Below are 25311 nucleotides of genomic sequence, written 5' to 3' on the forward strand. Positions count from 1 at the left end.
TTAACAGTCTGTATTTGCTGGCTTTAATGAGGAGCTCAGATGTCACTGTGTGTGGTTGGGAAATTAAGTGTGATATTCATGCTCATCAACAAGGATGTCTTCTTTACTGCACTGATATCTTTTTGTTGTTGTTATGAAAGTGAAGAGGAAAGAAGCAAAGTGAAGTGAAAAAGCGTGAAATGCTGGCTGTCACAGAGACGGTTCGGGAGACAGTATTGTTTTAAAATATGGGAGAACAGTGCACGTCTCCAGACGGTCTCTCCAGGTAGTGTTTCTTTATCGTCAAAACCTGGCACTTACATTACCCACAATGCAACTTGCCCAGCAATTCAGTTCAGAGGTGAGGAGCAGGCTACAGAGGTCTGGTAAGCTCACTGTGAACAAATATATTCAAAAACATTGTCCTCATGACTGCTTACAACTACATTATTGTGTATTATAATGTCACATGTTAAATGTTTATACAGTTTATAAATGGTAAGTCGAGCGTTACAATAAATGTTACCCTATTTAAATTTATTTCATTTATTTTAGATTTATTTTTAACTATAGACTGCTGCTGGTCATTGACATTAATTATCTTTCCTTTAAAGTTAAAATTCTGATGTGAGGTTTTTTATCAAATACTGTAATGATAAAAAGGGACTGTGACTATGATGTGGTCTTACATATTAAGCATTGGGGTTACCCTTCATATGTTAATTAAGGCTCGTTTGAACACAGTTAAATAAATGTTCAAGTAACACCCCAACCTGAGCAGTGACAGCCTGTGTGGTGAAGGTCTATATGCCTGCAGTATACGCACAGTTGGCTAATGCTAGTTGAGTTTAAGCCAGCGTTTTTATGGTTCAGTGCTAAAGTGAAAGCTCCCGGGCATTTTGTCTCCATCCTGCCATCCTCTCATCAGCAGTAAAAGCCCTCAATTTACAGGACACAGAGCTGAGAGGGGATGCAGTGTGCCACAGGGCAGCAGTTACACAGACAGATTACCTGCAAATCCCACCCAGGGGGAATAGAGAGCAGCCACATCAGCAGACTGCACCCCCACCCCCACTCCCCCCACCCTCCACCCCCTGGTGAGACAATGAAATATGATCCAGGAAGTCCAGTTGGAGGAATGGATTTATGTGTTTAAAAGCTTATTAGACTCCATAACACAGCACAGTGGTTTATGATACTCACAGACAGGATTGTACAACTCTGAAAGGTTATCATGGCAACAATTGTTTTACCTTTCCTCACAACAATCTAGAGGTGAACATCAGAAATATAGTACCAAGTAATCCACCAGGAATGAATCAATAACTTTGGGCTGCACATGGATGTCCACAAGGGTGCACCCTGTGTGGACATGGAAATCATGCAAGACTGTAACCACACCAGGCCACAAAGAGATAAGCCACTTCAGTAGGTGATGTGAAATGTGAGTGGACTAGTAGGGGAGCAGAGAGTCCACATAAGATCAGAGAGGTGATGCAAAGTCATAATAATGACAGTGTCCTAGTGTTAGGACTATCTGCCAACTAATGGAAGAAAGGCAGTCTGATAGAACATGAACACTTACAAAATGAAGTCACAAAGAAATCTGAAATATGTTTTGTGCCAACGTAATTATTGTTTCTGTAGTAGTGCACTGTGGTGGCCCTCTAATGTTGCATTATGAATGCATTATTGCTGTATTATCTTCCTCACTTGCAGTCACCTTTTTACTTCTGGTATTGACAGACATTTCCACCTCAATGTAAATGGCAATTCTCAAATCTGAGCCCTGTGTAAGCTCTTTTCTGCATGAACTGCTATTGAAACAGTACACAGCTGCTCAGGAAACATTTAGAAGCCAAGTGTCCGATTACTTTTGAACTTTGTAATTTGGCACTGTGATAATAGGGCTCCCACACAGTTTCTATATTGAATCAAATCTATTACTCCTACTCTGCTGAGGCACAGAGCCTTGAAGAACAAAACATGTGGAACTGTCCAAATACCTTGCAGAGTTATCCACTGCCCACAGCTAGTGATAGCCAGCTGAGACATGATGCTTTGATCTCCATTATTACTGAATTCTCTTGATGTTTCAGTGAGATGATCGTATCCTCTATTCACTCCACTGCCATAAGAATACCACGAATAGGCTGATAGCTATTTACTAGATAATTATGATTATATTTTTCCAAAATGCTGACTAAAAGAGGTGCATGACTGGCAGCAGCCATTACTGACTGTGAGCAGGTCTTAGTGCTTTAGGAGACCTTGAACTGCACTTTGACTTTTGGGCAACATTTAGCAATAAAATGCCAAAAAAGAGTCCTAAAATGTTCACTACTACTTTTAGCCTTACAATGATTAGGTTGTTTATGACAGCCGGGAGATAAAATAATATGGTGAGTGACATGTAGAGATTCTAAAGTCTAAACAAGTCATTCACATAAAGATTCTCCATCCAGGTTCTCACCCAGTCTGCATTTTTCTTCATTTTGGCCTGGTTGCAAGCTGCTGGTTGCAACTGCATTCTCATGGCATTAGTGGAGTCATCCACTGCTATAACTCCAGTGGTTACTGACCAGTCAACAATGCATTGTCCAGTGTTGTAACTCAGTGTTAAGGTTTATTCTCCATTCCATTTGTTAAGGAACAAAAACATCTGTGCAAGTTGGTGGAAACGGTCTCTCTGTGTATTCATACGCTCCATCGTAAAGCCTGTTATTACAGATAAATACTTTTGGCTCAGTTATCTATCACAGGAGATATTATTTGAAGACATGATGTTCATTTCATTTGGCATCTGACCCTCCAAAAATTAACTACATAAATAACACATATCTGAGTCTTTGGGTGCTTAGACTCGAGAAAACAGTAATAACACGGGGCAAACCTTTCTACAAAGAGTACTATATCATAAAAACCACATTAGTGCCAGCACGTAACTGACTTTCAGTTCTAGTCTTTTGGAGGGTATAACACCAGTTTTGCTCTTACTAGACTCTATATATATTTTGATTTGAAGCTATCAAAAGGTACAAGTAGTGTTTGTGTACTGTTACTGCTCAGCAGGGACGACCTCCAGGATAATCTGTAAGGTTCTGTTGAAGGAATCTGAAGACAAAGAAAAGAAAATATAATGACATATCAAGGCTGTAACAACCTGGGAATGTGCATATCTTGAGCTTGTGAGCTTGAAAGCATGGTTTACATTACAAAACTGTAGGCACAGATTTGCACTTTCTCAGCTGACCCCAGAGGGGCTTCTTAGCTACCTGATGAACCATGTTTTGAGTTTTGAGTTTTGACCATGTTTTGAGTTTTGAGTTTGAAAGGCAAATATCAGAGACCTGCACAGATATTTTGGGAGAAAATGTTTTTTTTTTTTTGTTTGTTTGTTTTTTTTCTAAGTCTTTGTAATGTAAGGTTCCAATGTGACCTTCCAATCATTAGAAACTTTGGAACATATGGGATGTGAAAAAAAAATAGTTATACAAATATGCTTGAGTAGTTTTTCAGCTTTGCTACATACAAAAATTACAAAAATCTGTGTTATTTGGAAGTTACTTTTAGCCTTTGGCTAATGTTGGTAGCTAACTGGGTTTGACAATAACCTTTTAAAAAGGAACCTGAGACAGGTTGTCAAGTGGGGACAAGCCAAAGAACCTAATGAGAGTATCACTTCAAACTCCCATGTAGCAAAAAGGTTACATTTGCACATTGCCTGATGCATATTAAGGTACATACATTATAAACATACTTTGGCAATATGTTTATTGATTGCCATTCAAACTGTTTCAGAATTATTTTCTAAAGGTCTTTACATAATTTTCAGCAGTTCTCAGGAAAACAGTAAGCATTACTCATATGCACTGTATGTGTATGTGGTGTGCAATTTTGTAAAAAAAAAAAAAAAAAAAAACATTTAAACAAATTGATCCTAGGTCTTGTGATGTTGATAGTTCCACATAACTTTGTATCCCAAAAATGATTAATCTTGGGGCTACAAAAATAAACATTTGAAAGTGGCATGAATATCACATTTGACATTTTAAATGTTATGTTCAAATATTTTACATTTTATATCAATAAATAAGTTAAATAATTAAGTATTAATATAGTTGACACCTAATTTTCTGTCAATGGACAGTTAATTAATCAAATAACTGATCCACAACTAATCAGTCTGTTCTAATTTCATATGTGCAGATGAATCTAAAGATTCACTGCGTTAGTTGCTGTCAGTTATGAGTTACCTAAAACCCTCTGAATCCACTTTGGTCTGTGATTGTAGTAGATGAAGATGTAGTATGCTGGGATGCCTGTGAGGGCAATGGCAAATCCAATCCCTGTGTTTACTGGGTCCGAGTACAGAGACAAAAAGACCATGAAGAAACATGTGAGGCAGAACACCACTGGGATGAAGAGTGGGACCTGTGGACAAGACAGCAGTGATATCTGTTACTATTCTTACAGGGACTTAAAGAAAATATTTAGACTCTTTCACTTATGGTACATTGTGTTGTAAATTTCATTTTAAATGGATAAAATTGTAATTTTTGCCCCTCAGTCTACACTACACAATAATAGTTTAAATGTGTCTAGAACTTGATAGGAGATTGAATTAACTTTACTTAACAGACACCTGTGTTTATAAGGTCCCACAGTTCACACTGCATGTGAAATAAAAATCAAACCATGACATTCAAGAAACTCTCTGTAGACTTCTCGGATGAAATTGTGGCAAGGCATAGATCAGAGCAAAGGGTATAAAACCATTACTAAAGCTTTGAGTCCTTCAAGGATTCTCAATAATTGAGAAATGAAAGAAGTTTGGAGCCACCAGAGTAGCCAGGCAAGAAGGTTAGGTGACATTCCTTGGCCAGGAATGTCACCTAACAGTCACTCTAACAGAGCTGCAGCTTTATCTGCAAAGATTGGAGAACCTGAGGGCAATCTTCTCAGCAGCACTGTATCCATTAGGCTTCCATTTAGCCTCTCTAACATGAGTAAAAGTCAAATGACAGCCTACTTGGAGTTTGCAAAACAATATTTAAAGGACCAAGATCATGAGGAAAAATTATTCCCTAATCTCTTAAGACCAAAACTGAACCCTTTAAGGTACTATATGGAAGAATTTTAGCAATTTACATGTAATAATTGCTTTCTACTGCAGAGAAAAAATTTGCCTTTGCATCATGTACTCCACTGCCTGTAACACCCTGTAGGCTGATTTCTACATAAAGTACTCTGGTTGAGTTTTCAGGATGCTCACTCCCGAATGCCCTGCCACAATAAATCTCTTTTCAGTGCTATTATGGCACCAGCAGTGCATTATTGTTAGCGTCAGAATGCAGTCCACCACTGTTATGAAATGACTGGCTCCCAGCACAAGAAATACTCCAACACAACACAAACTCCATGGAAATCAAAAAACAGAATTTTTTTATCTCATAAAGTCTGTGACATTAGGGGTCAACATCAGCAGAGCATTTGATTCGTGAAGGGACCTTTGTTCTGCTTCGGGGATCAAAACTGAATCTGAGCTGGCTCTCATCCTGTTAGACAGGTGAGCTAACATTACTGCAAAGCCTGTGAAATTTATTTAACACTGTGGATTTGGCTGGCTAAAGCTTTAGCGTGCCTGCTAACGTGGACAGACCGGTAGCAAACTACTGTGTTGAGTGGATAACGTCTGCTAATTCTGCTGATCTGGCTGGTGATAGACTTGATTAATTGCTTAATTGGCTAACAAACCAGTGTAGTGCTAAGTTACAGCTTCCTGACTGACCTCATCTTGTTTGCCCAGTAACATTATTGCCATGGTTGGACTGCAGCTCATACACACCCAGCAAGCACACTGTGAGAGCTGGTAAAGCGACTGACATGGTTGGTAAGAACTTTTTGGATGCTTATGCCTGCCTACTTATGTGTATGAGTGTGAGCAACAGGATGGAGGTGGTTGACTCTATGGCCACGTGTCAGTAATAACAAGGGTTTTCAGATTTCACTCAAAGCACTATGTCTGGTGAAAACCAGGGACTGCTCATCACCTGGCTAGGACCATCCTTATGATGAAGCATGGTGGTGGCAGCATCATGCTGTGGGGGTGATTCTCAGTGGCAGGGACAGGGAGACTGATCAGAATTGAGGGAAAGATGAATATACAGCTGGAAAAAGTTGTGTTGTTCCTTTTCAGCAACTGTTTTACCGTCAGAAAGCACCCAAGTGCAACTGTACAGACAGGGACCGACTGGGATAAACTGCCAAATCCAGGTGTTCAAATGCTTGTAGAGACTTACCCAAAAACACTGGATGTTGTTGCCAAAGGGGCGTCACAGAGTACTGAATTATGGGTCTGAATATGAAATGTAAATGTATCACATGTATCACATGTAAATAATATCACATGTAAATGTGATATTTTTGATTTATCATGAATGTTTTTATTTATCTATTTACAAGTCCACAACACAATAGGTGCAAAGATGAAGGGGTCTGAATACTTTCTGAAGCTTGTACACAGTATTGCATGCATCTTTACAGAGTATTTGACTTTTTTATGGAATAAGTAATTCAAATGAAACAGCTATAAGAGGGTGATACTGTGGATACTGAAGGTGAATAACCCATATCATGGTTAATATTGTGGCATAGATCCAGGTAGGATTTCGTACAGCTATTGTTGTGTACAGTTGTGGAGACACTAACCTTAAAGGGGCGGGGGAGGTCAGGCTTCGTATATCGGAGGTAGATTAAACCCAGCACCACCACACCAATGAACAGCCACCTCAGGAAGCTCATGAAGTTCAGCAGGCTGTAGATGTCTCCCACAAACAGCTGGAGAATGGTCATAGGGTACTGCACATAATTGACTGTATTAGTGATATTTAGTTTTATCAGTATTTTCCAATAAACAGTTATTGATTGTTGACATGTTTATTGCGGTAAACTGACCAGTATAAAAACAGCAGTCAGTGGAGTGTGTCTGCGGACATGGATCATTGACAAAACCTCAGGGAGATGTCCTTCACGTGATGCCACATAGAACATCCTTGTGAACACACACACGGGTACACACAAATATATATGGAAATTTGCAGAAGGAATGACAGTAAAAATTTAGTTAATAAAAACACATTTCCTGCTTTTCAGTCAATTTGCAGTTCTAAACCACATGTTTTGCATTCTGCCATTCAGAGTGTAACTACACGTGAATGTAATGAGAGTTATTTAACTCATCTTCTTTCTTAGGCAATAAAGCCTACCATCACTGTTTTGAATGTGGTGGAGAAAACACAATAATAATAACTGTAAGTAAAAGTAAAAGTAAAAAAAAATTTTTAAAAATAGTAAAAAAGTGCAGTGGATATCAATTATTTCTGTGGAAATGGGCGAGTGCAGATAAGTTCAACCCCCTCACTGTTTTTTCTGGTCTTTGTTCATGATTGGTCTTTATTTATTTCAGGTCACAGGCATAGCTATTAGTTGAGACTCTTTGAATAACAACTTATTTGAGAATTTAGACTACACTAAGTACCATAAACTATCCCTATTCTTTCCCATAACTTTCTACCACTGAACAAATTGCCAGTGCAATAGGACACTGCAGAAGATTTATCTGAAGTTTTGTCATCGTTATTTTCATGTACACAGAGATGATGAAGGCCAGCAAAGAGTACAGATCTTTACCTTGAATAGGCAAAGAGACCACCATTCATGGAGCCATAGCAGGACAAGGCCACAAAAACTGGAACAGCAATTGAGAAGTTCCCCATCATCTTCTCTGCAAATGTCTATGAAAGGTACAAACAGAGAGAGGAAAGTGAAGTGAGCCAGATTATTTGATGCTTCAGAGAGTCAATAAGCGACCAGTATACTATAGCAGTCGGGCAGAAACCTTGTATGTTCAAAAGCTTTACTTTTGAGGAAATGAAAAACAGAGTAATTGCACACAGCAAGATTTAGTCACAAGCTCTGGTTAATACTTTTAATTGAATATTGTTAAATATGTGTAAAACCCAAGACAACCAATGAAAAAAAAGACAAAAATGTATCTGTAAAAGCTTTGCTCAAACATTACCAAACACAAACTAATTACTCAGTGTTGATATACAACATTACCTACTAGATCTTTCTCTTGTGTATCACAATAGTTAGCTGATCAGTGGAGAACTGACACACCCTGACTCCAGCACACAAACATGACACTGAAATCTACTTTATCTTTTCATTTCAGTCTTGGAAATGATTTCCAAAAGTGTTAGATACTCCCTTAAAAAAGGGCAGTGTGAATGTATCAGACTCTTCAACAATTACTTAACTGAATTGTGGTTTGTCTTATTGTATTAACTGTAGTTAGTTGGATAGAATTAGAGCAGTTGACAGGGCTGCTGGCAATAATTGTCATAAATAGGTCATGAAGAAGTGGGAGCAAAAGCTGCTTATTATTCATGAAGCCATTCAGTGCTGATTAGTTACAGTCCACGCTTGTATGGACAAGCACAGTGTGTAAGGAAAAAAACAGGAATTTATAATGTGTGTTTGTAATTCTATACAAATGGACACTGAAATGATGTTGTCACTTAAGATAATTTCTAGGCAACCACTCTATTATGATGCAATAGATCCAATTAAAGAATGTTAAATATCCACAACACAGCACTGTTTAAGCATTAAAGAAAATGGTCAGAAAACATTCTATATGCAATTCCACCTACTCAAACAGGATTACTTAATGTATTTCACCAGAAACAACACAACACACAGATCATAATGTGTGTAGCTATGACCAGGGGTTTATACACTGCAAGACGTCTCTACCACAAAATTAAAGATGACTGTTGTAGTTATTGCTGTTGTGATGTAGTTAGGTTTCTTTATAATTTACCTTTTGTGATCTGAATTGTTAAAGGCATTTGAACATGTGGAAATGATCTGGATCATTACACAAGCAGCATTTAGTCCTGCCAGATACCAACAGAGGTAAGCAGGCATTCGCTCTCAAGATAGGTTTAACTCCTTTTGCTCCGGTGGAGAAGATACTAGTGCTACATTGTATCTAAAAAATATGCCATAAATTTTGTAATATCTCATCTGTAAGAAAGTGTTTAACTGAGGTGTTATTGTGCAAATATAACTGGATACAGGATACAACTTATTGCTAATCTTAACTATCATTCCACTCAATTTTAGCTTGTTCCATTAGGCCATTTTGTTTGTCACTTGCATTTAGCCTGAAGTCGGGCAAAGACTGTGGTAAAACGTATAACCACACAAAAGTTTTATAATGCTGGAGTCACTACATTTGATACTGTACTGCAAGATCAGATATTGTGGCAGAAAACAAATATGTTGTCTTAGAACATTTATTCAATATCAGTCTATTTGCAACTTGCAAAACATGTAAATTTATGACATATTCTCATTACATTAATATGAAGCATAATCCAGTCAATCAAGCAGTTTAGTTTCCTAAAAAACATATTTGCTGTTGCAAACTAGTTCTAAATTCTACTAGATCTTCTGCACTATACCTGGCATCAACCACTTTAGCCATGTATTTCATTTAGCTAATTTAGTTTAGTATTAGAATTTAGTTTTATTTCACACCTTACACAATAAAAGAGAAATATTTAGCTAATTTTGATGATTGACTGAGCTATTCCCTATCAAATGCAACTAAAAGGTTGTTCCATATACAAAATTTAAACAAAGTCTGGCACCTACTACCAGTCCTACAGTCCATCTATAAGTCAGAGTCTTCAGTTACAAATTTCAATATATAGCCTAGCTTCCTCAAGACAGGTTCTAGACATGACTTAAACTCTTTAATTAAGTTTGAGATGTAAAGTTTTGCCCGCTGTCTATGAGAGAGGAAGAACAGAGTGTAACTCCTTTATCCCAGCACAGCCTTCTTAGAACAGATAAATGCTCTTAACACCTTTCTTAAGGCGCTCCTATCACTCATCTTGCGCAGGGCAATAAAACTAACTGCATTAGAAAAGATCAGGAATCTCTTAGTGAATGAGTCTTCCCCAGCTATAGGCTTACAGTAGCACTGATAGCAGTCCTTAGTCTAATAAGCAATAGTGGCTGTTATTAGGGGATGTCTGCGATGTGATTAGCATTAACAGGGCTAGGCTGGCACAATCACATTAACAGCTGCTGGGAAGCTGAGCTGTCAGAGACCCTTCTCTAATAATGACGTGTTAAGTGCAGGAAGGCAATCGTGGCACTCACATTAGGAGCAAACATCACTAACAGCACAGAGGTGAAACCTCAACTAAATACTTTCAAGTAGCACACATCGTTTTACTGCTGACAACCACTTGAAATGTGAAAAACTCACTATCAAAAGTCTGTTGACAGCTAGTCAGTGGTTGGTTTTCAAATGAAAACATGAATAACTTAAACCATGGGTGACACTAAATGTGTTTACTGTAGATCCTCCTAATATACAGTTTAGATTTTGAATGGTGGTTATTTTTTGTTTTTTTGTTGTTGTTTTTTTTCACTCATTCAATCAGTTTCACCTATTTAAGATTCAAGCTGTGTCATTCTGTGCTGTGTTATTCTACAAGGTAAAATACATCAGTAAATACTAGGGATGGGGATCGTTCATTTTTATTGATATTGATACCATTTTTGAGACTGCCTAATTTTTCTGTTACTTTTGATACTTTTCTGTTGGTAATAATGTTTACATTAGATAATTAGCTAATGTTAACTAGCTAGATGTAACATTATATGGTTTAAATGACACAACTGTCTCATTTCTCAAAATATTACGCCATAGGGGGCAGCATGGTGGTGCCTCACAGCAAGAAGGTTCCAGATTGGAGCCCGGGGCTTTTCTGTGTTTTCTGTATTAACATGGGTTCTCTCCAGCTTCCTCCCACAGTCCAAAGACATGCATGTCATACATATGTCAGCCCTGTGATAGACTGGAGATCTGTGCAGGGTGTACCCTGCCTCTCACCTAATGTCAGCTAGGATAGGCTCCAATCGAATAAATAAATAAATAAACACACATATATACAGTGGATAGATGGATAGACAGACAGATAGATAGACTATACAATAAATGTAATATAAATGTGCATTACTTACGACAGCAACAGCGTCTGAGGCCAGGAGCTCCTCTGCTGTCATCACTGTGTAGTACGCCACGTTGGTCAGTACATAGCAGGAGGTCACAACCAGCATGGAGATACTGATAGCTAATGGCACAGTCCTGAGGACAGGAGGGATAATAACAGAAGAAGCATACTGTCACCTCACTTGTGTGGTTCTCTCACCTTCATTTCACTTCTATCATCACCTCTGCCTTTTTTCTTTTTGCATAGAAATAAATCAGCAGAAGGCTGCTCTGTTGTTGGTGATTATGAATCCACTTAACAGATTTCAGGAGGATATACAGAAAAATAAAAAAGCTGTTTTATATTTATATTTTCAAATTAAAATCCTTTTAGGAACTGGAGAAACACCCATTGAGCTGCTGCAAAACCTTAAATGTGAACTAGAAAATGCATTTCCTGCAGAAAACACACCTGTAAATGCTGCAGCAATGCTTAAAATGGCTGAAAACACAAATGCAGAAGAAAGTTGAAAGCTAAAAGTAATCTCTGAAACAATGCTTAAAATGGAATAGCAATAGCAGAGTATATGAGCAGCAGAATAGCAAAATTGCAGTAAAAGCTGAAATAGTATAGATAGCAGAAAAAAGGCTGAATAAGTATAAATGTCCAGGAAAAGAGCATATAAATAGATCTCTGGTACACAGCGCTTGAGTAGTTAAGCATGAAACTATACAGCATGTGTCCACACTCTAAACACAACAGGGGACATGGCGAGTTAAATAAATAGGGGGCATAGAAGAGTTCCACACTCTAGCTGGTCACATGACACACTGATAAAACCTCCCACAGGAACTCATTAATTAAACACAAATGAATATAAAATCGTTCATTGTAGATATCAACACCAAATGTTATAGCAGGCATGTCCTCAAGCTGCTTGACATTTAAGCTTTGGAAGCATGTTTCTAGCTGTAAGCGTTTAGGACTAGTTAGCGACCCAAGAAAAAGCAAAGTGGCTAAAAGTTTACACTAACTAAATGCAGCATTCACTTCTAACATTTTTGCACTCTACATCTTACTTTTTAATTATGTATATTTATGTTCCTTGTAAATATAGTTCTTACTCTTTGCTCTTTTATTTTACTATAACTGTCCTTTAGCACCAATATACCAAGACAAATTCCTTGTATGTGTAAACTTACTTGACAATAAAGTCTGATTCTGATTCACATTAAATATCAGTGTAGGAAGTGTTGAATGTCATTACAGTTCAATCCAAAGGAGTGTAATGGAAACGACTGAAAACACTTGCTAAACAGAGTGCTCAGTAGAACATAACAATAATAAATGTACATTACATTATTATTATTACATTAATTTATCAAAACAACAGATAAATAAGTAGGGATTGTTGAGGTTTCATTAACAATGTCCACACTGTTGTGGGACAGTATATGTAGCAGTATATGTAGAGACAATTAAACTCTAAGATAAAATATCCATAAATATCCACAGATTCTCATTCTCCCTTTCATGAATGGAAAAACAAAGTCTGCAATGGTTTTAGATGTGATAAGTAATTAATTAAGGTCTCCTGTCTCTACAGGTGTTTCAGCATGTTATTGCTACAGTAGACTGAATACTGTAAGTCTGGTATTATTCTGTGTTTTTCTTACTGTAGACATATCCCAGGAAAAAAAACACCAATCAACATGGTGTTAGTCCAATACTCAACACTAGACACTGAAAACAGCTGCTGCAGGAAATGAGCTTGATAAGAGCAGTGAGACTGAACCAAAACAGTAACATTTCAGGCTGTAAAACAAAAGCCATGAGCTGAAAGATACAGAGCTGAGAGTTGGAGATAGTTTTGTGCACTTCCATCACTATGGCCAATACCTTTCACATACAAGAGGTCAGGTGACCCATTGTTATTGATTGTAGCTGCTTTTAAGGATATTTGCTTGTAGACTTAATGAACTTTTGTGTAACTATTAAAGAAGATACTTTCATTTAGGAATTGAATCCAGTAAATATACACGATTAATACCAATATATCAGCAATACAGCCAGCGTGTAGATTAAACTCACCTCTCAGGGTTATCTACCTCCTCTGTCACAAAGTTCAGATAGAACCTGAGAAAGAAAAGAGCTGCTGTGTAACCCCATTAACATGTGACACAAGGATGTGTAATAATCTGACACCACTCAAAATGAATGTTTAATGACTTATACAACTACAACACAGCACCAGACAGGTATTAACAGAATGTGTGTGTGTGTGTGTGTGTGTGTGTGTGTGTGTGTGTGTGTGTGTGTGTTTGTGTGTGAGGACCATACCTACCACCCAGCATATGCATACATTCCAGAGTAGAATGCCAGTGGCATACCAGACAGCTTCACATTTGTCAGCTCAAAGGCATTGTCAAAGTTTCTGGTCTCCCCTACAGACACACACACACACACACACACATACACACACACGCACACACATACATACACACATACAGTGTTCTGCTTTATGTAGGAGATCACATTTATGAAGAAAATCTGTACACAGATGGGGAAGACAGTGTTGTGCTGCATTGTTGAGAGCCATGAACTGTGTATAATGATCACTGTGTGACGACATACAGGGGTGAACATAAACAGTACCAGGACCAGATTAATCATATGGGATTACTTGGGCAAAAATCAGCTGTTGCTCCCACTGGCTTTTTATATTCAGTTGATATTGATATTTGTTTGTTTGTTTGTTTTATTATAGGCTATAGGCATGTGTATTTGTATGAATGTGTGTATGTATATAGTAAATGCAAGGCTTAATTCCAATTCCAATGCAGGCAATTGCTCCAGCTAGCTCCAGAGGCCCCAGATTGACTGTGTATCTTGTGATAATCTGATAAATTACAAATTTGTTTTACCACTAAAGCACAGTAAAAAAAACTCAAACAATGAGGCTGTTAAAGTAGATCTTGTATTTTTACTTAGTCTTTAGGTCCTGTTCTATGGAGGGGCCGTCTGTCAAAATGTAGTTTTAAAACTTACTTTTAATCATAATCAACAATGCTCATTTTTAATCATTTAAATTGAAACAAATTTGTTTAGTCAAATTGTCACACACTGACATACAGCAGACCTGGGCCAGGTTGTATTTTGGTTTTTGGAGATTGCCCCCCCTGGCAGGTTCATCTGGACTTTTACATAATGTACTAATTGTATAAATGTGAACATCTGAAAGTAAGAGCTGAAGAGGAGGGATGGACTCGAACCCTGCTTCTGAACTCTGCTAGCCCTTTTTATGCCAAGGGCCCATTTTTCCCATCTGACATGTGGGATCATGTATGGGAAGAAAATTCAACTCCATGAAGAAACCTCCAAAGGCTGAGAGAGTGTTGCTCTGTCACTGGGTATGTGCTTATCCTGCATGAATACTAATGCTTTATATACAAAGACCAGATTTTAAGATGAGATCCATAGCTGAAGGACAGACAGTGACTCCACACACTGAGGTGATTCACATCCCTCTGAGGACATTGTGAAATGCTCATGCTGTCGCTTGCTGAGAGCAGCTGTGTATCACAGCCTGCAAGGGCTCAAGGTCATATTTGTAATGCATGTTGTTGTGTCAGACAAAGGAAGCCATGTTAATTGTTGCAGCTGCACAGTGTGAAGTGTGGAAATGTTACTCAACAACAATGACACACATTAGAGGTGATGATGATGATGATGATGATGATGGTGGTGTGGTGTCTTACCTTTAAAGAGCTGGTACAGCCCAGGGACAATGATAATGGCGATGGCCAGCAGCTTGCTAAAGGTGAGGAAGATCTGGATCCTGGCTGTCCATGTTACACTCATACTGTTCAGGTACATGACAGAAGCTAAAGAGACAGAGAGAGTCATGTCTGGTGAGGAGGTCATGGAGGAGGTTTATGAGGAGATTGCTGATTAAATTTACACCCATAGATATCCACTGATTTAAGTGTTAGTGCTGCAGTATGACAGTACTCTGGTACACTGGAGTATATAGCAGAGCAGTTCAGCCCAGCATGCTTTCAGAACAGAAATGTTCATGTATAAGTTTTGCACTGCATGATTTATGTCCATTGTCAATGTTCAGTGCCAATGCAGAAAGTAATGAGTCCTGTATGTGGTAAAACAGACATGGAAGTCAAGGTGCTGGATGTGTGTACAGCATGTCTAACTTTTAAAAGTAACTCCATGCGCTGTGGGAATCTTGTCTTCACTGGGCTCCAGTGTTTTAACTTTTCTTTCTCCTGTATTTGTGCTATGGTTGCAGGTGCAACAGAAAACAGTTCGTGGAAGTAGGCTTGAAATTTGCAACCAGAGAGGACAGAGAAACTGTGTTTTTCAGCCTGATGCTAAGTTACTCTTGATGTGTCTTATCACAGTCCAACAGTTATAGTACAGTTATGTTGTAGAATATAAAAACCATTTACACTGTACATAGTCATGGACTGATTTGTGGTCTGGCAGTAGGGTTGAGCAGTTGAGGTCTCTGAACAATCACAACCATTGAAAACTTTAATACAAACCACAACCAGTTCTAAGGTGCACACGTCTTTATCTTTCTTTTGTTGGGTCTAACTTATACAGCCTGTCTACACCAGCCACTCAGCAAAAACAGCACAGCAGCAGTCCTCTATCTCTGTCTACACTGGATCAGCCACAGTACTGCTGTGCACTCAGACACCTTTAACAGCACCCACAGGCCAATACACAGTCAGTGTAGTTACAGATGTAAGAGGGAAAAACAGTCTTCATGCCTCAGTTATGAACATAACTATGGCCAGTGTACTGATACAAAATACAAACAGAAGTGCATCTGTTCAGTCAGACATGTGAAAGATGGACGACCAAACCAGTGCTTAACCCAGAGCCAGAGCAGATACGTACTTATGCCGATGGCCGTGGCCAGTTTGACAGCCATAGGGGGGATATCACAGGGCATAAACAGAGGCTCCAGGATGTATTGACCAAAGGCCAGAGAGATGACTGCTGTTGCTGCAGGCCTGCAGGACACAAACACACATGTAGATACAGAGACATATTAATAGTTTTGTTTTAACATTGAAAAAATGTACTGCATGTAAAATGAAAGATGTGTCTTAGTGATGTAGAATCATCAGTCCATACTGCAGCTCTGCTGTGTCTTACAGCCCACTGTATCAGTTCTATGGCCCCCACCTTCAATGAACTGGCTCTAAAAGCCACTATACACCAGCTGCTCAACACCAAACAGCAGATAGACACAGAGACTGGCTGGTGGACATAATGGAGCATCATCAGGTGACAGTGGGAGAGGCCCAGAACTTTCTCAAGATGAGTACTGTGTGTCTGACACCTTGTTTTGCAGTTCTGTTGCCCTTTAGTAGCCAAAACATGACTAATGCAGTAAATTGATTACACAGCATGAAAAAAATATACTTTGTGCACACAATCATTACAGTATGATCATATTAAAAAAAAAGAAAATGTATCCATTGTTTATGTATTTCAGTTTTTACACATTCATACAGACAAATACATGTCTACTGTATTGATTTAAGATACACACAATACAGATCAACTAATAATAGTTAAGTTAATAATGTTGAAAAATAGGTTACACGTTTGATCAAAAACAGGTACAGAATCAAGGTTTTGATATTATAAACATATAGATGACATGTTATTTCTGTATTGTTGATAATGATAAAATATTTCCCAGTTGGTTTGGCAAAAACCATGTGTATGTACACTGAATATAGTACATATAGAGAATAGTAGACAGTAGTTCATATGCCAGCACTTGCCATAACGTGACCAAAATTATGTACTTTCATCACACAATGACAAGGTAGTTATCTCCAGGAGCAACTGAGCAACCTCTGCTGACAGAGACCGTGGCATGTGGTCAGGTAGCTGGCTATTAAGTGGACATTTTTAAGAGTTATTTATCTATTTTCTAAAATTATTATTTTCAAGCTCAATAATGAACTTTCATGCTCCAGTTTTCCTATTAGTTTGTAGTGAGGGAAAAGCAATCCAGAAATAACCACTACTAGCACCCAGTAATAAATAATAAGGGATACATGATAATGTACTGAGAATATATCTGTACTATCTGTCACCAAGTATGTATTGAAATCCAGGAAATATTTGTTAAGCCCAGTGTTTTCAGCCTCTGTAGACTTCATCCTTCAACAGCCTTGTGATTGGATACTTCAGTTCTCATATATGTTCATGAAAGTTCTGTTGGAGCAGATATTATGTTGTTACTCAGCAGTAAGGTGTGTGTGTGTGTGTGTGGTGTGTGTGTGTGATATGTCATGGGCAGGTTCCTAGACAAACCTTTCCCATAATAACATCCTCATGTGGTGGACTATGTTCTGCAGTCTGTATGCTTGGTTCAGTAAGAATCAAATATGGTTGACTGGTCCCACCGGCTCATCTTACAGCTCATCAGTATTTCCCTCTTCATTTCCCACAACAGCCAGTGAGCTGCTGTAGCTGGGGAAATCTCTCTTTCTCTCTTTCATTCTTGTTTTCATTCTCTGTCTCTGTTCATTTCCCATGGTTTCCATTCAGTCCCACTAGCCTGAGGCCAGCATAAAATTGGGCAGCTCAGGATAGCCACTAGACTGTTTATACTGCTTCGCCTTGGCTGTGTACACATACAGCTGCACACGGAGCATTTTCTCCCCTCACTCATCTAAACTAAACTCAGTATCCCACAAGGTCACAGCCAGACAGTGCCTTTATTTGCAGAGAATGGTGGTCTCTGTCACCCAATGCATTCTCTCTTCTGAAGTACAGATCATGTGTTAATTGAATTTTGTGTAAACTGCTTGGATTGGACTGATTTCACCCCCTGTACTCTTGAAAGGTGGCTCTGAAAAACAGTTACAGCAGATTTCAGTGGAGACAGAGTAATAATGGCACAAGAACAGGTCAAAACACAAAATCAGTGGTGGGCTGTCAGGGCCAGCAAGACCTTCTCTGCTGCTCTGCTGGCCTAAACACTGTTACAATCACTGAATTACATTTTCAGTTTTTTTGTTTGTTTGTTTGTTTTTTTTTTTCCCATTAATACTATATATATATTTTCCTGCTTCCAGTACAGAGCTTTTATCCAATCAGGTTTCAGCCCTGTGTTGCCAAGGTAATAGAAATCTGCCTTGAGGCCTTCAGAATGAACAGTGCAGGCCCCTGTAATTTAACATGAATGATGATGAAAGTGTTGCCTGGTGGATCCTTTAACCAATCACATTTTGAGTTGGCGAGGCCAGGGCCATCTAGCTGGCCTACCATGACGTCATTTGATTGGATGGTCAGAGAGCGTACTGGTCAGAGCTAGCAAACCGCATCTATAGCTACTAGCACAAGCTAAAACATGTCAGTATAGATTTAATAGCTGTTTTTTCAACCTACGATGGCTGAAGGAGGAGGAAGGGTTCAGTCACTGAAGGGTTCTGTGAGTCTCAGGTCCAACAATAAGTCCTATTCTATCGCTATGGAGGCTAATGCTCAAAGTCGAGTCTGCCCAGTCGTATTTCTTGCAAAAGTTTTAATTCGCTTTAGGGTAAAGAATGTCCACTTGACAGGAGCAGTTTTTTAATTTGTCTACAAATAACCAGCAGTTTCAGTGAGTAAAATGTATTTTACCTATATTTTATTGTTTGTCTTTATAATTTTGTTAATATTGATGCTTCTGTTTGTGGAGCAGCAGTGGCTGCAGTGTTTGGAGACCTGTTGAATTGTGTTAGTTGGGTTTTTATATCATTGCTTCAGGAGTAATTTATTCTGGCTTCATGACATGTCTGTCTGTGATGCAAATCAGAATCAGAATCCTTTAGTTCTAAAGTTCTGTTATACTGTGTTTCTGTATATTGTTGATGGTTTCTATATCTGTGACATCATATGTGAAATACATGGCCCACCACTGCTAAAAACACTGTTCGTGGTTAGTCGCTAACTGTGTCTTTGTTCTGTTTGGTGCTGAGCAGGTACTGCGCAGTGAGTTTATCTGAGCCTTTTCATTAAAAACAGCTGCTGCTTCTGGAAACAACTTAAAATGCTCCATAGAACTGTGGGGAACTTCAGCCTTGGTGAAATTTTTGTATGGGTTTGTCACTATAAATGGAATCTTTCACATTACACACAGTGACCTGACCCACTGTGAATATAAAAATATTGATTAGTGCAGCTTGAAGTTAAAGGTTAGATCCAATAAACTTGAGTTAAGGAGGCAGGCATTACCTTATAGCAATAAGATCAGCCCACAGTCTTATGAAAGCCATCTGAGGTCCAAAGGCTTCCATTATATATGTGTAATGTCCACCAGACTTCTTAATACAAGTCCCCAGCTCAGCATAGGACAGGGCTCCTGCAGTGACAGAGGTGACAGATTAACTCTGGCTCTGAAACAAGATGGTGGGACAGAATAGTTCCAGGGCTGTAAAAATGTCTCAGTCTCTTCTGTAGAAATGTACAGTCCCTCCCTGAGCCCCATGATCACCAAAATATATTACTGTGGGAGCCTTTCAGCCCTTAACTTAAGACACAAAGATTTAGGTGGACGAATTTTAATTACAAGATTAGGGAATAGGAATTAAGGGGAAGCTGGGAAAGGGGTTAGGGGAGAATATTCAGGGATAATGTTTTTCATTACATTATTTAATCTGTAAATGGCTGTAGGTCCTTTCAGCTGCTTGTCATTTAAGTCTAAAATTCCCTCACACTTTAGACACTGTATCACTGGAAGATATGAGTAATGGACCTTGGCACACAAACATACCAATCCAGGTCACAGAGTCAACAACTGTCACACAGCTGCAGGAACATGTGTTTCATAACTCACAGGACCTGAGTGTTAGATCAAAATGATGTGATTCCGATCACAGAGTCAGTTCACAGGGAGCACTGACATGATATTTAAATATCCGAATGTAGATTAAGCTTTCTGTGTTGGTAGCAGTTGCTAATACATTTTCTCTGTTTTACATGGCAACACTCATCTGTGAAACTTACTCTCAGCTGCACACTCTTGATCCATGGATTGCATGTTTGTTTGTTTGTTTGTTTGTTTTGGGTCTAATGGTAGGTAACTTTTCTTTGAAAATGAGGAGTTACAGTGCAGGTCACAGGGTGGAACTGGCACATAATTATATTATCTTTTTTTTTTTTTTCCTCACAGTGCTAATATTTACATTTCATTTAGTAGTAGTTAATCAGATCACATACTGGTGTTACACCATAAAAAATATCATTCTGCATTCTGTAATTTCCACCTCCACCAGCATCTGTCCCATTCATTCTTGCCACTCTCAAAGTAAAACGGACAACTTCTCCATCCCTGACACACTTGTAAACTAACTCACCAAACAGTGACAGCACACCACAGGCAATCCACACTATTAGGGACATTCCTACACTCCCTGTGTGCTTCAGGATGCCCTTTGGAGAAATGAAGATCCCAGCCCCGATGATGGTTCCGATAATGATGGAGATTCCTCGGAGCAGGGTCACCTTCTTTCCCAGTTCCACCCTCCTGTTGTCTGCACCCTGCGGTTTCCCACTGGGATCTGAGTGAGTTCCATTTTGGGAAAATACGTGTCCATTTGTTGCGACTCGTCCATCTTTTTGAGTAGATGTAGGTTTTTTGGTCATCTTTTTAAACTCTTCCTAAGAAACACACTGCACACTGTATTTATTGTAATGAAATGTAGTAGTCTAACCTTCACTCACACAGACTGTGTGATTTGTGCCGGCAAAGTTTCAAAACTAGGAGTAGAACTAAATTCCACAGAGGAAAGCCCTCCTCTCTCTCTCTCTCTCTCTCTCTCTCTCTCTCTCTCTCTCTCTCTCTCTCTCTCTTATTGTCACTCATGCTCCATCTCACACTGTACAGCCCCTAGTGCCTGTTCCTTATCTCTCTGACTTCAGCAAACTTTTCTCTCTCTTGTTCCTCTCTCTCCTTTACCCTCGTCAGTAATGCCGTGTCACCCTGTGTTTGGTTACCTGTGCTCCCTCCCTCTCTGTTTCTACCAAGCCTTTAATTTATGCTGAGAGTTCTGCCTCTCCTCTAAAACCAGCTGTAGCTCACTGAGGTGAGTTGTCATGCTCCTTGGTGCAAGTAATCATGACACAGCAAAGAAGGTTTCATTCTCCTGTTTTCAAAGCCACCTCACCTACTTCCATGTCTCATCTCTCTCTCCTTTGTCTGTTTTCTTGGCTCTGTTTTGTGACCCAGTTTTAGTTCCAGCTCAGATTTGATACTTTAACATAATAACCAAAGCTATATAATTAATGTCCTTGGATACTTTCATCCATGAGTGAGAATTAGCTGGGATAGGACATGAGCCAAAACCTCTCACAGACTACTTTGTACTGTGTTTGGGTGTGGTACAAAATGTTAAAAGGAACAGAAACTAGGAACATGTTGGCACTCCTTCCAGGGCTGATTTAGTTGATCCAGATCCACTAAACACTCACACACACACACACACACACACTTCTTAGGCCACTACATGTGATGTTGTTTAAGTTTATTTGTTTAGGACGTTTAGGACAAATTACAGCTCAAAATGCTTCTCAAGCTGACAACATATTGAAACAATGAAAAAAAAGAAATGAAAAGAGAAAAAGACTGTGAGCATGAATACACAGGATACAACTATGATTACAACTGCTATGACTGCAATATAAAGGGCTCCTTTCAAAGGACAAAGCTGTCTGTGGCTCTCAGCCCAAATCAATTTGTTCTCAGTGAAGACTTAATTGGAAACCATTACCAGACCAACAACAAATGTGTTTTACCATAGCTGAATCCACAATCACAGATGAAAATAGCTCCCAACAATTACATTACATTTGCTAGAAATGGAACTACAGCTCCAGCTGTTTTAGGAAATGACTGAGCTTTTGTAAAAAAAAAAAAAAAAAAAAATGCATTTCATTAGTTTGTGTACATTAGCGAGTCAGGTTAAAGATTTAAGTCTTAGAACCAACAGATTTCAAGCTGTGAGGCAGCGAAGTCAGACTGTGAGGCAGATTAACATGTTGTCAACTTTTTCAGTTGAATGTAAAAAGATGAGAAAAACACAACCTTTGTCCTTTAAAAATGTGTCATAAATATATAGTTTGATTTTTAAAAAACAGACTAAACAGCTATTTTATGGATCATTCTCATCCACATGTGCTTCTGTAAAAAAGTCCCCTGGGGCAGCAGGACACTGTATGTGGGTGTGCACATGGTAGTGAAGGAACATGACACCCAGTACAACACTATGGCTTATTAATGTCACCAGACTTCTCTTTTCAATGATTAATTCAACCGTGTCACAGAATGACGTTTTTCTTCCCCATTCCTTTGACAATAGTTACAGTCTTGTCTGCTGTAGTTTTTAGACGCCACTTATGAAACCTCATGATGCTCAATTCAACAGAAAAGAGAAGTCTTTGTTAAAAATGTATATTACAGTAAAATGTGTGATACAGCTGTAAGTGACACACTCTTGCACAAACTGTTGACAGCAGGTATACACATTTTGTAAGTTTGTTTGATAAGTCAAAATTTAGGAGACTGGAGACTATCCTAACTCACACTGGGAAAAAGCCAGGGTACACCATGGACAGGTAACCGGTCCATCACAGGGCTGACAAACAACCATTCACTCTCACATTCACATCAATTCACACCAGTTAACCTGCATGTGTTTGGACTGTGGGAGGAAGCTAGAGAACCCAGAGAGAACCCACACAGGAACAGGGAGAACATGGACACTCCACACAGAAAGAAGAAGAAGAAAGGTCAACACAAAAGACTGATTCCAAAAGCAGGCTGGGAATCATAAACTGGCAGGGTATCAGGCAGGGAAAAGGGCAGCAGGTATGGAACAATAGACACTCTGGCAGGGAATTGGTGGGACTTGGCTAATATAAGTACTACGGAGCTAATGAGGCAATGAGGAACAGTTGAGTAGGTCTTTCTGGGGAATCAGGTGATCTGGGGTTGCTGCAGGATACAGTAGAGTGGCAGGATATGGAATGATAGGAGAGTTAGTGAAATCCAGAAAACAGGCAGGTGTGAAGTAATGAATAATGAGAGAGTAAAACTGTAACAACCAGACTGGAGAATTAACTCCACCAACTGTTAATCTCTATTAACCAACTCCTAATATTCACCTAACAGATCAAAGGAAGGTGCACCTAAGTAAGCAAGTACAGTAAGTCTAAGTTGAGTCATGGTGATGGATGGTAAGACAGTTTGGGTTATTATTTTCCTGTTCACCTTTGTTTTCTCTTCCACATAAATGTGGTTTGTGACAACCTGTCAGATCATCTGACTGCATGTTTCTTCACCTTCTGGACCTATCATAGTGATGTTACCACACACTGAGTTCACAGTTGCTTTTGTGAGTATGATGTAATCATGGTCAGTGGCTAATATATAGGACCACTGGTTGATTTGGGGCATGGGGAATATAAAATGAAGTAGCCTGAGGTAGTCTGAGGCAACAGAATTAGAAACAGGAAGAACAGGGGTCCAACAGGGGTCCACACCTCATTTTTGCCCTGGGGCTACCTAACAGGTTAATCCTGTCAGATGAGACCAGAGATAAGACCTATAGCATAGCTTTAGCAGTTAGCCTTCAGCACGTCAGTGTCTTTGTCTCTAGATGTCATGTTCCAGCATGAATGATTGGTTGCTTTACAACATGGTTCCGTCCATAATATCCTACGTGTTATAACTTCACACACATGGGAAACAGCATGTTTCTCCATGTTGGGTCTGATAATGGAATCACCATAATTACATCACTCCTGGGAGAAGATCAGGGCCAGATGACTCAGAGGAAGCAGCCAAGTCTAGAGAAGCATGGTCTGGGGCTTTTTTTTTTCTTGTTCTGACAGTTGAAAAGTTACTTCAGATAGTTATCCAACCTGCTCTTGAGCAAATAATGATTCAGTGCAGGACACACTCCTCCAGGACCTTCCACATGATTCAAGTTAGAACATACAGTAGGCCTAATAATTTTTGTTTAATCTTAAATAAGAAATTGACCTTTTAGAGGCAATGGACTTTTTTTCACAGTAGACATAATGAAGTTCTTTAGTAGGTGAACAACATACTGAATAACTGACTGAAATTAGCTGATATCAGTATGTGATTCATGTTTGTGTGTCACAATTGGACTGAATTTCTTAAATCCATCTTATGCCCCACAAAGCTAGAAATATATATATATATATTTTTTGGTAAAAGATTTAAGGTAAGTGGCTTTTGGAGCAGAAAATTCTTTTCCAGGATGTCCATGTTTTCCTGGAACTGTGGGAACCTCAATTATATTCCTTTTATTATGGTTATGTAATTGGAAGTACTGCATAGGCTACTGGAGGAGCAAGTATATACAGATCAGCTCCTGCTCCTGCTAATTCCTCCCTTCCCAGCAATAACAGGGTTATAACAGAAAAGCAAAAGTCTGCTGCTCAGGTGAAAACAGGCCATATTGTTTGCCAAACCAAGTTTGAGATAAAGACACTAGAGGGAATTCAAGGCCAAAGTCATACATCTCTGTATAAAGACACACTGGAGATTCCCAGACACCCACACAGAGGTAAATAAGTGATAAAGTTCATTACACAACAGAGCTCAGCAATTTTCTGGAAAATGGTGTAACATTGAGTTTTACAACGAAGCCACACGGGGCAAAATGCTGTGGTGTCATTAATTACCCCAGTTTTTTCCAGTGTATTCCACCAAACACACTAGTGTGTACTCTGTAGTTTTGGTTGTGATGAGTGCTGAGAAGGTCTACAGGTTTTATCTGCATTCATTTATAAAATGAAAACAGATTCCAAAATGATATCTGTTTGTTGATGTTAGATTTGACCACTCTTACACAGCATGTTAGTGCCAACCGGCTTGAATGCCATGTTTACATCATACTGTGGACCCGTAAGATTGTTATTGTCATGGTTTACTTTGCAGTGGTGAAATTTATCATTAGACAGGAAAGGCAGAAGTTTAGGTCCCCAACTAAGAATAGCTATGAATATATTGTAATGATAAGATATAATGCATCCAGAATTATGTTCCTATTCTAATTTAGCAATTAGTAGTTGGTAGCAAACTGCTAGAACACACTAGTTCCTCATCCAGCAGTTAGAGAGTAACATTATCATTCATTTGGAGTTGTGTTTGTGGTCACATGATAAATCAGAGTTCGGTGTTCATGCTCTT

At 38.9% G+C, this 25311-nt stretch overlaps 1 protein-coding gene across 1 annotated transcript; it reads right to left on the minus strand.

Moving 5' to 3' along the window:
• Positions 1-1104: 1104 nt before the first annotated feature.
• Positions 1105-21091, minus strand: slc7a11 (solute carrier family 7 member 11). Its single transcript, XM_018694408.2, has 12 exons — positions 20447-21091; positions 19326-19452; positions 15981-16096; positions 14819-14944; positions 13405-13504; positions 13152-13196; positions 11092-11215; positions 7672-7775; positions 6937-7033; positions 6691-6840; positions 4236-4413; positions 1105-3093 (listed from the first exon to the last, which is right to left on the minus strand). Exons 1-12 carry the CDS (start codon positions 20733-20735, stop codon positions 3038-3040), a joined length of 1512 nt encoding a protein of 503 aa, XP_018549924.1. The 5' UTR covers positions 20736-21091; the 3' UTR covers positions 1105-3037.
• Between the last annotated feature and the right edge of the window lie 4220 nt (positions 21092-25311).

This window comes from Lates calcarifer, linkage group LG8 (genome assembly GCF_001640805.2).
Source record: "Lates calcarifer isolate ASB-BC8 linkage group LG8, TLL_Latcal_v3, whole genome shotgun sequence".
NCBI classification, from domain to species: domain Eukaryota; kingdom Metazoa; phylum Chordata; class Actinopteri; family Centropomidae; genus Lates; species Lates calcarifer.

Bases quoted from the DNA above. Each gene is read 5' to 3' on its own strand.
- slc7a11 (XM_018694408.2), bottom strand. From the start codon at position 20,735: ATGACCAAAAAACCTACATCTACTCAAAAAGATGGACGAGTCGCAACA. The intron at 14,945-15,980 runs GTACGTATCTGC...CTGTCTCTTTAG, and splicing joins GGCCACGGCCATCGGCATAA to CTTCTGTCATGTACCTGAAC. The intron at 11,216-13,151 runs GTGAGTTTAATC...TCCTGTCCTCAG, and splicing joins GAGGTAGATAACCCTGAGAG to GACTGTGCCATTAGCTATCA.